This window comes from Sinohyriopsis cumingii, chromosome 16, assembly GCF_028554795.1.
Source record: "Sinohyriopsis cumingii isolate HCF-2022 chromosome 16, ASM2855479v2, whole genome shotgun sequence".
Lineage (NCBI taxonomy): Eukaryota > Metazoa > Mollusca > Bivalvia > Unionida > Unionidae > Sinohyriopsis > Sinohyriopsis cumingii.
This window is the reverse complement of record NC_142976.1, coordinates 29,457,205-29,470,868: the sequence shown is the minus strand read 5'-3', so window position 1 is coordinate 29,470,868 and position 13,664 is coordinate 29,457,205. Positions and strand designations below refer to the sequence as shown.

The 13,664-nt window shown below is 36.1% G+C and overlaps 1 protein-coding gene across 1 annotated transcript in view; it reads right to left on the bottom strand.

Annotated features, from left to right (window-relative positions):
• LOC149780127 (tudor domain-containing protein 5-like) overlaps positions 1 to 13,664 on the bottom strand; it is a 222,523-nt gene that overhangs the window by 184,106 nt on the left and 24,753 nt on the right. Inside the window, exon 6 of the mRNA XM_089936896.1 lies at positions 2,905 to 3,013. Within this exon, the coding sequence (XP_089793022.1) occupies positions 2,905 to 3,013 (109 nt within the window). The remainder of the gene's footprint in view (positions 1 to 2,904; positions 3,014 to 13,664) is intronic.

Below are 13,664 nucleotides of genomic sequence, written 5' to 3'. Positions count from 1 at the left end.
GGAATGGTGTTATGACAGCTTTACAAATGAAAGAGTAACTACTAGCATGAATGGGAATGGTGTTATTATGACAGCTTTACAAATGAAAGAGGAGCTACTAGCATGAATGGGAATGGTGTTATGACAGCTTTACAAATGAAAGAGGAACTACTAGCATGAATGGGAATGGTGTTATGACAGCTTTACAAATGAAAGAGGAACTACTAGCATGAATGGGAATGGTGTTATGACAGCTTTACAAATGAAAGAGGAACTACTAGCATGAATGGGAATGGTGTTATGACAGCTTTACAAATGAAAGAGGAACTACTAGCATGAATGGGAATGGTGTTATGACTGCTTTACAAATGAAAGAGGAACTACTAGCATGAATGGGAATGGTGTTATGACAGCTTTACAAATGAAAGAGGAACTACTAGCATGAATGGGAATGGTGTTATGACTGCTTTACAAATGAAAGAGGAACTACTAGCATGAATGGGAATGGTGTTATGACTGCTTTACAAATGAAAGAGGAACTACTAGCATGAATGGGAATGGTGTTATGACAGCTTTACAAATGAAAGAGGAACTACTAGCATGAATGGGAATGGTGTTATGACAGCTTTACAAATGAAAGAGGAACTACTAGCATGAATGGGAATGGTGTTATGACAGCTTTACAAATGAAAGAGGAGCTACTAGCATGAATGGGAATGGTGTTATGACAGCTTTACAAATGAAAGAGGAACTACTAGCATGAATGGGAATGGTGTTATGACTGCTTTACAAATGAAAGAGGAACTACTAGTATGAATGGGAATGGTGTTATGACAGCTTTACAAATGAAAGAGGAACTACTAGTATGAATGGGAATGGTGTTATGACAGCTTTACAAATGAAAGAGGAACTACTAGCATGAATGGGAATGGTGTTATGACTGCTTTACAAATGAAAGAGGAACTACTAGCATGAATGGGAATGGTGTTATGACTGCTTTACAAATGAAAGAGGAGCTACTAGCATGAATGGGAATGGTGTTATGACAGCTTTACAAATGAAAGAGGAACTACTAGCATGAATGGGAATGGTGTTATGACTGCTTTACAAATGAAAGAGGAACTACTAGCATGAATGGGAATGGTGTTATGACAGCTTTACAAATGAAAGAGGAACTACTAGCATGAATGGGAATGGTGTTATGACTGCTTTACAAATGAAAGAGGAACTACTAGCATGAATGGGAATGGTGTTATTATGACAGCTTTACAAATGAAAGAGGAGCTACTAGCATGAATGGGAATGGTGTTATGACAGCTTTACAAATGAAAGAGGAACTACTAGCATGAATGGGAATGGTGTTATGACAGCTTTACAAATGAAAGAGGAACTACTAGCATGAATGGGAATGGTGTTATGACAGCTTTACAAATGAAAGAGGAACTACTAGCATGAATGGGAATGGTGTTATGACAGCTTTACAAATGAAAGAGAGGAACTACTAGCATGAATGGGAATGGTGTTATGACAGCTTTACAAATGAAAGAGGAGCTACTAGCATGAATGGGAATGGTGTTATGACAGCTTTACAAATGAAAGAGGAACTACTAGTATGAATGGCAATGGTGTTATGACAGCTTTACAAATGAAAGAGGAACTACTAGCATGAATGGGAATGGTGTTATGACTGCTTTACAAAGGAAAGAAAAAACTACACACCTGAATCTCAATGGTGTTACTGTGACAGATTTACAGTGGAAAGAGAGGAATTAATAACAAGAATGGGAATGGTGTTGTTATGACAGCTTTACAAAGGAAAGACAGAAAATACTAAAGTATTCTCACATCATCTCATTTGTTTGTACACCCCTACTGATTTTAATAACAGAAGGCATCAAGAACATATATAAAAGCACACAAAACTTAGTTATTGCATTCATTGATTTATAACTTCTAACTGATTATTCCCATGTGGTCCCAAAAACACTGTCAACTAGTTGGCATTTTGAATCAAACAGGAATTTCTTAGCAACATGGTCACCTTATCTGCTTGGGCCAGTCTGTTTTCAAGCAACATATGTGATGTAGTTCAACATCTTTGATAATCTAAATAATTATTTAAATTTTGGAGTTTCATCTCTTTGAACACATATATACATGATTTCGTCTTCATCTGTTCAATTTGTTTAGACATTTTATAACTAGAATTTGTAAATACTGGACACAGACTATACAGTTTTTACTGAAAATGACTATCCTAGAAACCAGAGAAGTACGGCAAGTAGTCTGTCTCCTTGCTTACATCAGGAGCTTCCATTTGCATTGAACACCAAAAGGTCAGGGACCCTATAGCAACAAACAAGGTTTTCAAGGTTCCAAATTGTGTTTATCAAGGTGCATTATTACACTAACTTTGAAGGATACATAAATGATACTGGATGTAAACACAAGTTAATACTTACTTTTACTCCATATGAGGAACATTTCTTGCAATTTTTTAAAAAAACAACAAAATAAAACATGAAGTCAATAGTATGATCATTGATATCTTTCCAATTAATATTAAACATCCTACATCTGGGCATTAGAATAACGTAGTCATTTCAGCTTTCTCTTTTTGACTGTGGTGAGGAGGTCCTCATATTGGCCTACTTCGCACCTAATGGTGTTACGCACTTCTTCATTTGTGATGTGGTCTATGTAAGAGACGCCAAGGATGGTTCTGTAGCATCTCATTTCAAGTGACTGGATTCTTCGTTGTAATTCTGCTGTCAGGGTCCATGCCTCACATGAGTACAAAAAGACTGAGATGACTAGAGCTATGAAAATGCTATGGGCTTTAAATGAAAATGCTATGGGCTTTAAATGAAAATGCTTTGGGCTTTAAATGAAAATGCTATGGCCTTTAATATGTTTAGTTCATACCATCTTCTCTGCATTCAAGCTGTAGAGCGCTGTTATCAAGTGACAGCAAAAATGACTGCATGCTTGTAAATCCAAACTTCTCTGGTAATATGCACTCTCCACTAAATTGCTGTGGAAAAAAAGGTATTGGTCTTTTCAACTTTGTCCAACAACTGTTTTGCAGCTGTCACAAACAACTGTTTTGCAGCTGTCATAAGCAATAGTTCTTATATAAAACAAAAATCTTTAGAACAACTCAATTAAACAATAAATTATATATCAGGGTCAATGTTGGTGGGGGGGGCACCAAGCAAACAGGCATTTTTATATGTTGACTTTATGCTGACTCCATATTTACCATTAAATACTTTGATATGCTGACTCCATATTTACCATTAAATACTTTGATATGCTGACTCCATATATACCATTAAATACCTTGATATGCTAACTACATATTTACCATTAAATGACTTGATATGCTGACCCCATATATACCATTAAATACTTTGATATGCTGACTCCATATATACCATTAAATACTTTGATATGCTGACCCCATATATACCATTAAATACTTTGATATGCTGACTCCATATATACCATTAAATACTTTGATATGCTGACTCCATATATACCATTAAATACCTTGATATGCTAACTACATATTTACCATTAAATGACTTGATATGCTGACCCCATATTTACCATTAAATACTTTGATATGCTGATCACATATTTAACATTAAATACCTTGATATGTTCACTCCATATTTACCATTAAATGTCTTCAGAGTATTGATTCTTTCATCAAATGAATTAAAATAGCAAGGGTTATTATGTTGTATGTACATGCTTTGTAATCAGTTTGATTAAACTACCATCACCCTAACCTGTATTCAACTAGTTATGACTATATATATATATATATATATATATATATATATATATATATATATATATATATACATGCTTTGTAGTCAACACTGAATAAACTAATGTATCTGACTGCAGTAAAACATTGATTAAACTACCACATCTGACTGCAGTAAAACATTGATTTAACCACCACATCTGACTGCAGTAAACATTGATTTAACTACTACATCTGACTGCAGTAAACATTGATTTAACTACCATATCTGACTGCAGTAAAACATTGATTTAACTACTACATCTGACTGCAGTAAACATTGATTTAACTACCAAACCTGACTGCAGTAAGACACTGATTTAACTACATCTGACTGCAGTAAACACTGATTTAACTACCACATCTGACTGCAGTAAAACACTGATTTAACTACCACATCTGACTGCAGTAAGACACTGATTTAACTACATCTGACTGCAGTAAACACTGATTTAACTACCGCATCTGACTGCAGTAAAACACTGATTTAACTACATCTGACTGCAGTAAACACTGATTTAACTACCACATCTGACTGCAGTAAACATTGATTTAACTACCATATCTGACTGCAGTAAGACACTGATTTAACTACCACATCTGACTGCAGTAAAACACTGATTTAACTACCACATCTGACTGCAGTAAGACACTGATTTAACTACATCTGACTGCAGTAAACACTGATTTAACTACCACATCTGACTGCAGTAAACATTGATTTAACTACCATATCTGACTGCAGTAAGACACTGAATTAACTACCACATCTGACTGCAGTAAAACACTGATTTAACTACCACATCTGACTGCAGTAAACATTGATTTAACTACCACACCTGACTGCAGTAAAACACTGATTTAACTACATCTGACTGCAGCAAACACTGATTTAACTACTACATCTGATTGCAGTAAACACTGATTTAACTACCACATCTGACTGCAGTAAACATTGATTTAACTACCACACCTGACTGCAGTAAGACACTGATTTAACTACATCTGACTGCAGTAAACACTGATTTAACTACCACATCTGACTGCAGTAAAACACTGATTTAACTACATCTGACTGCAGTAAACACTGATTTAACTACATCTGACTGCAGTAAACATTGATTTAACTACATCTGACTGCAGTAAAACACTGATTTAACTACATCTGACTGCAGTAAAACACTGATTTAACTACATCTGACTGCAGTAAACATTGATTTAACTACCACACCTGACTGCAGTAAGACACTGATTTAACTACATCTGACTGCAGTAAACATTGATTTAACTACCACATCTGACTGCAGTAAACATTGATTTAACTACCACATCTAACTGCAGTAAAACACTGATTTAACTACCACACCTGACTGCAGTAAAACACTGATTTAACTACATCTGACTGCAGTAAAACACTGATTTAACTACATCTGACTGCAGTAAACATTGATTTAACTACCACACCTGACTGCAGTAAGACACTGATTTAACTACATCTGACTGCAGTAAACATTGATTTAACTACCACATCTGACTGCAGTAAACATTGATTTAACTACCACATCTGACTGCAGTAAAACACTGATTTAACTACCACACCTGACTGCAGTAAAACACTGATTTAACTACATCTGACTGCAGTAAACACTGATTTAACTACCACATCTGACTGCAGTAAAACACTGATTTAACTACCACATCTGACTGCAGTAAACATTGATTTAACTACATCTGACTGCAGTAAACACTGATTTAACTACCACATCTGACTGCAGTAAACACTGATTTAACTACATCTGACTGCAGTAAACACTGATTTAACTACCACATCTGACTGCAGTAAAACACTGATTTAACTACCACATCTGACTGCAGTAAACACTGATTTAACTACCACATCTGACTGCAGTAAAACACTGATTTAACTACATCTGACTGCAGTAAACACTGATTTAACTACCACATCTGACTGCAGTAAAACACCGATTTAACTACCACATCTGACTGCAGTAAAACACTGATTTAACTACCACATCTGACTGCAGTAAACATTGATTTAACTACTACATCTGACTGCAGTAAACACTGATTTAACTACCACATCTGACTGCAGTAAAACACTGATTTAACTACCACATCTGACTGCAGTAAACATTGATTTAACTACCACACCTGACTGCAGTAAGACACTGATTTAACTACATCTGACTGCAGTAAACACTGATTTAACTACCACATCTGACTGCAGTAAAACATTGATTTAACTACTACATCTGACTGCATTAAAACATTGATTTAACAACATCTGACTGCAGTAAACATTGATTTAACTACCACATCTGACTGCAGTAAAACAATTTAAATCTGATTGACATGTTCCTTGCAGTTGCTGATTAAAATAACATATCAGTTATATTTTCAAGATTTCACACATAGACTTCTGTGAATTGACTGATATATCCATGTGACCATGTTTACAGTTGAGACTATCAACATGCAATGCTATATATATAAGAGAATGATTACACAGAATTAGGCCTTCCTAGTAGTAAACATCAGTCCTGGAAGTTATTCAGTTATATTGAGAATATTCATTTAATCTTATTTATTGGAATTACAGTACTCAAAATATTAAGATTGAATGGAATAATAGCTAAAAAGGAAATAGTGTGAATTCATTTGGAAACTATTGTATACTGAATAGCTGTTGTGAATTCATTGAAAGACTTTTTGGATTTTTAGCTGTTACAAAATTACTGTGAATTCATTTGAAAACATTTTGGGATTATAGCGATTCTTCTGTACTATTGATACATCAGTAAACTGCAGGAAATCATTTGGAATACCATTGGAACTCATTCAGATTACCTATACATTTGGAATACCATTGGAACTCATTCAGATTACCTATACATTTGGAATACCATTGTAACTCATTCAGATTACCTATACTTTTGGAACACCATTGGAACTCATTCAGATTACCTATACGTTTGAAATACCATTGGAACTCATTCAGATTACCTACACTTTTGGAATACCACTGGAACTCATTCAGATTACCTATACTTTTAAAATACCATTGGAACTCATTCCGATTACCTATTCGTTTGGAATACCATTTAACTCATTCAGATTACCTATACATTTGGAACACCATTGTAACTCATTCAGATTACCTATACTTTTGAAATACCATTGGAACTCATTCAGATTACCTATACGTTTGGAATACCATTGGAACTCATTCAGATTACCTATACATTTGGAATACCATTGGAACTCATTCAGATTACCAATACATTTGGAATACCACTGGAACTCATTCAGATTACCAATACATTTGAAATACCATTGGAACTCATTCAGATTACCTATACATTTGGAATACCATTGGAACTCATTCAGATTACCTACAATTCTGGAATACCATTGGAGCTCATTCAGATTACCTATACATTTGGAATACCATTGGAACTCATTCAGATTACCTATACATTTGGAATACCATTGGAACTCATTCAGATTACCTATACATTTGGAATACCACTGGAACTCATTCAGATTACCAATACATTTGAAATACCATTGGAACTCATTCAGATTACCTATACTTTTGGAACACCATTGGAACTTATTCAGATTACCTATTCATTTGGAATACCATTGGAACACATTCAGATTACCTATACATTTGGAATACCATTGGAACTCATTCAGATTACCTATACATTTGGAATACCATTGGAACTCATTCAGGTTACCAATACATTTGAAATACCACTGGAATTCATTCAGATTACCTATACTTTTGGAACACCATTGGAACTCATTCAGATTACCTATTCATTTGGAATACCATTGGAACTCATTCAGATTACCTATACATTTGGAATACCACTGGAACTCATTCAGATTACCTATACATTTGGAACACCATTGGACAAATTCAGATTACCTATTCATTTGGAATACCATTGGAACTCATTCAGATTACCAATATATTTGGAATACCACTGGAACTCATTCTGATTACCTATACATTTGGAATACCATTGGAACTCATTCAGATTACCTATACTTTTGAAATACCAATGGAACTCATTCAGATTACCTATTCCGTTTGGAATACCATTGGAACTCATTCTGATTACATATATATTTTGGAATACCACTGGAACTCATTCAGATTACCTATACATTTGGACCACCACTGGAACTCATTCAGATTACCTATACTTTTGGAACACCATTGGAACTCATTCAGATTACCTATACTTTTGGAATACCATTGTAACTCATTCAGATTACCAATACTTTTGGAACACCATTGGAACTCATTCAGATTACCAATACATTTAAAATACCACTGAACTCATTCAGATTACCTATACATTTGGAATACCATTGGAACTCATTCTGATTACCTATACATTTGGAATACCATTGGAACTCATTCTGATTACCAATACATTTGAAATTCCATTGGAACTCATTCAGATTACCAATACATTTGAAATACCACTGGAACTCATTCAGATTACCTATACTTTTGGAATACCATTGGAACTCATTCAGATTACCTATACTTTTGGAACACCATTGGAACTCATTCAGATTACCTATTCATTTGGAATACCATTGGAACTCATTCTGATTACCTATACATTTGGAATACCATTGGAACTCATTCAGATTACCTATACATTTGGAACACCATTGTAATTCATTCAGATTACCTATACTTTTGAAATACCATTGGAACCCATTCCGACTACCTATTCATTTGGAATGCCACTGGAACTCATTCAGATTACCTATACATTTGAAATACCATCGGAACTCATTCAGATTACCAATACATTTGAAATACCACTGGAACTCATTCAGATTACCTATACTTTTGGAACACCACTGGAACTCATTCAGATTACCTATTCGTTTGGAATACCATTGGAACTCATTCAGATTACCCATACATTTGGAATACCACTGGAACTCATTCAGATTACCTATACATTTGGAACACCATTGGAACTCATTCAGATTACCTATTCATTTGGAATACCATTGGAACTCATTCAGATTACCAATACATTTGGAATACCACTGGAACTCATTCAGATTACCTATACTTTTGGAACACCACTGGAACTCATTCAGATTACCTATTCATTTGGAATACCATTGGAACTCATTCAGATTACCTATACATTTGGAATACCACTGGAACTCATTCAGATTACCTATACATTTGGAACACCATTGGAACTCATTCAGATTACCTATTCATTTGGAATACCATTGGAACTCATTCAGATTACCAATACATTTGGAATACCACTGGAACTCATTCAGATTACCTATACATTTGGAATATCATTGGAACTCATTCAGATTACCTATACTTTTGAAATACCACTGGAACTCATTCAGATTACCTATTCGTTTGGAATACCATTGGAACTCATTCTGATTACCTATACATTTGGAATACCACTGGAACTCATTCAGATTACCTATACATTTGGAACACCATTGTAACTCATTCAGATTACCTATACTTTTGGAACACCATTGGAACTCATTCAGATTACCTATACTTTTGGAATACCATTGTAACTCATTCAGATTACCTATACTTTTGAAATACCATTGGAACTCATTCAGATTACCTATTCATTTGGAATACCACGGGAACTCATTCAGATTACCTATACTTTTGGAATACCAATGGAACTCATTTAGATTACATTATAATATTTTTGGAATTGATAGAACATTTAGGACTTTTTAGGATTTCATTCACCATACTGTAAGTTATTTTTCCTTTTTTCACTTTGCATTTTAAGAAAAAATTATATTTTCAATTATACAAAACTTGATGGTTTGTGCTCTTTCTAGTTACTTAGTTTAAAATCATAGAGTTGTAACAGTATCAAATTTTAAATTTAGAATAGTGAATCAAATGGTAAATTTAGGATGGATCATCAAATGGTTGTTGTTGTTGTTGTTGCTTTGGGTTTAATGCCATTTCCCAATACAAGATAGGCTATACATGGCGGCCAGCATAATTAGTTGAGGAAGAACCTGGGAAAAACCCCAAAAAGAACCACCAATCCATGGGAAGCTTATGGCTGCTTTCTCACATCCCCACACTGGCCAAGCGCAGACTCGAACCCACATGAGCAGAGGTAAGATGGCAGTGAAGTGTAATGGCGAGAACTTTTGACCATTGACTCACCTGGGGATCCCGTATCAAATGGTAAGTGTAGCATAACCCTTGCTGCCCTTTTTGAAGTTTGTGCATCGCTGAAATATCACTATCAGTTGTACTTCCACAAATCATGCAGCAGTAGTCCAAATGAGGAATGAATGAATGCATCATGCAGCAGTAGTCCAAATGAGGAATGAATGCATCATGCAGCAGTAGTCCAAATGAGGAATGAATGAATGCATCATGCAGCAGTAGTCTAAATGAGGAATGAATGAATGCATCATGCAGCAGTAGTCCAAATGTGGAATGAATGAATGCATCATGCAGCAGTAGTCCAAATGAGGAATGAATGCATCATGCAGCAGTAGTCCAAATGTGGAATGAATGAATGCATCATGCAGCAGTAGTCCAAATGAGGAATGAATGCATCATGCAGCAGTAGTCTAAATGAGGAACGTATGAATGCATCATGCAGCAGTAATCCAAATGAGGATTGAATGAGTGCATCATGCAGCAGTCCAAATGAGGAATGAAAGAATGCATCATGCAACAGTAGTCCAAATGAGGAATGAATGAATGCATCATGCAACAGTAGTCCAAATGAGGGCTGAATGAGTGCATCATGCAGCAGTAGTCCAAATGAGGAATGAATGAATGCATCATGCAGCAGTAGTCCAAATGAGGAATGAATGCATCATGCAGCAGTAGCCCAAATGAGGAATGAATGAATGCATCATGCAGCAGTAGTCCAAATGTGGAATGAATGAATGCATCATGCAGCAGTAGTCCAAATGAGGAATGAATGAATGCATCATGCAACAGTAGTCCAAATGAGGAATGAATGAATGCATCATGCAACAGTAGTCCAAATGAGGAATGAATGAGTGCATCATGCAACAGTAGTCCAAATGAGGAATGAATGCATCATGCAGCAGTAGTCCAAATGAGGATTGAATGAATCATGCAACAGTAGTCCAAATGAGGAATGAGTGCATCATGCAACAGTAGTCCAAATGAGGAATGAATGAATGCATCATGCAGCAGTAGTCCAAATGAGGAATGAATGCATCATGCAGCAGTAGTCCAAATGAGGAATGAATGAATGCATCATGCAACAGTAGTCCAAATGAGGAATGAATGAATGCATCATGCAGCAGTAGTCCAAATGAGGAATGAATGCATCATGCAGCAGTAGTCCAAATGAGGAATGAATGAATGCATCATGCAGCAGTAGTCTAAATGAGGAATGAATGAATGCATCATGCAGCAGTAGTCCAAATGTGGAATGAATGAATGCATCATGCAGCAGTAGTCCAAATGAGGAATGAATGCATCATGCAGCAGTAGTCCAAATGTGGAATGAATGAATGCATCATGCAGCAGTAGTCCAAATGAGGAATGAATGCATCATGCAGCAGTAGTCTAAATGAGGAACGTATGAATGCATCATGCAGCAGTAATCCAAATGAGGATTGAATGAGTGCATCATGCAGCAGTCCAAATGAGGAATGAAAGAATGCATCATGCAACAGTAGTCCAAATGAGGAATGAATGAATGCATCATGCAACAGTAGTCCAAATGAGGGCTGAATGAGTGCATCATGCAGCAGTAGTCCAAATGAGGAATGAATGAATGCATCATGCAGCAGTAGTCCAAATGAGGAATGAATGCATCATGCAGCAGTAGCTCAAATGAGGAATGAATGAATGCATCATGCAGCAGTAGTCCAAATGAGGAATGAATGCATCATGCAGCAGTAGTCCAAATGAGGATTGAATGAATCATGCAACAGTAGTCCAAATGAGGAATGAGTGCATCATGCAACAGTAGTCCAAATGAGGAATGAATGAATGCATCATGCAGCAGTAGTCCAAATGAGGAATGAATGCATCATGCAGCAGTAGCCCAAATGAGGAATGAATGAATGCATCATGCAGCAGTAGTCCAAATGTGGAATGAATGAATGCATCATGCAACAGTAGTCCAAATGAGGAATGAATGAATGCATCATGCAACAGTAGTCCAAATGAGGAATGAATGAATGCATCATGCAACAGTAGTCCAAATGAGGAATGAATGAGTGCATCATGCAACAGTAGTCCAAATGAGGAATGAATGCATCATGCAGCAGTAGTCCAAATGAGGACTGAATGAATGCATTATGCAACAGTAGTCCAAATGAGGAATGAATGAATGAATCACGCAGCAGTAGTCCAAATGAGGACTGAATGAATGCATTATGCAACAGTAGTCCAAATGAGGATTGAATGAATGCATCATGCAGCAGTAGTCCAAATGAGGACTGAATGAATGCATCATGCAACAGTAGTCCAAATGAGGAATGAATGAATGCATTATGCAACAGTAGTCCAAATGAGGATTCAATGAATGCATCATGCAGCAGTAGTCCAAATGAGGATTTAATGAATGCATCATGCAGCAGTAGTCCAAATGAGGAATGAGTGCATCATGCAACTGTAGTCAGGGATTGTCCTGGGCTTCGCCAATGTCACAAATTGCGATTTTTTTCCTTATTGGAGACAAAAATATCCCATCTGGCGATATCCCATCTGGCGATATCCCATCTGGCGATATTTTTGGCGACAGACCTTTTGGTTATTTAATTTGTACATACAATCATGGATTTGGACTGGATAAATTAAAAGGGAGAATGAAAGGAAGCCACAAATTTGACTAAGCAATGCATTGGAATCGATCTGTTACACAAACGATCCTTTGTTCGTATCGACAACCCCACCTTTACAGTGCATTGTTACATCATAATCTGCTTATGCTGACATCTGGGCTGAGTACTGTATGCTGTGTTACAGTCAATCATGCTACCGAACTATACCTACAACTGACCGACTTATGAAGACGCGAATAGAACAGATACAATTAATTGAATGGCTAATCCTTCTGTTGTTGTTGTTTTTTTTTTTTACATATACCAGTACAATAGTTTTGTTGAACCTTCATAGAAAACTGATAACCTTTGAAGTACCGACTACTGCGTATAAATACAAAGCAAATGGAAAAAATCTCAATCACAGTTATATCTGTCGCCAGTACAGCATTTTACTCATTGATCTTTTCCTTTTGCCATCAATTCCATGTTACGGCTGCAGAGACTTAAACTCCGCAACAAGAAATAGCAAAAAAAAACAGTTTTGCATAATTAATAATAATTATTTATTTCTCAAAATACAGGAGTGAAAGAATCCCCAAATTGGGTGTGAATTTATGCTTATATATACGGTCCAATATTGCCAGGTCTTGACTCGTGTAAGTTTCATTTGTGGGAATGGAGATCCTATTTTGCTTGTCGAGAAAATTTATACTGCATTCAGTGATCATTCTTGGGATTTTGGAAGCAATGCCCTACAAGCTTTGTGAAGCTAGCCATAAGGGGGGCGGGGGCTGCTGATAGACTACTGGTGTCACCTGTCAGCACTGTAGACTGTGAACATGGATTCAGTAAGATGAACCTCATAAAAAATGACATCAGAAATAAACTCTGCATCTCATCTCTCGAGAATTTAATGAGAATCAGCATGTACAGATGTGAAAAATTAGACTTTGAAACTGCATTCAACAAGTGGGCAGCCCTAAAATTGCGACGGATAATCATGTAACACTTTGTAACATTT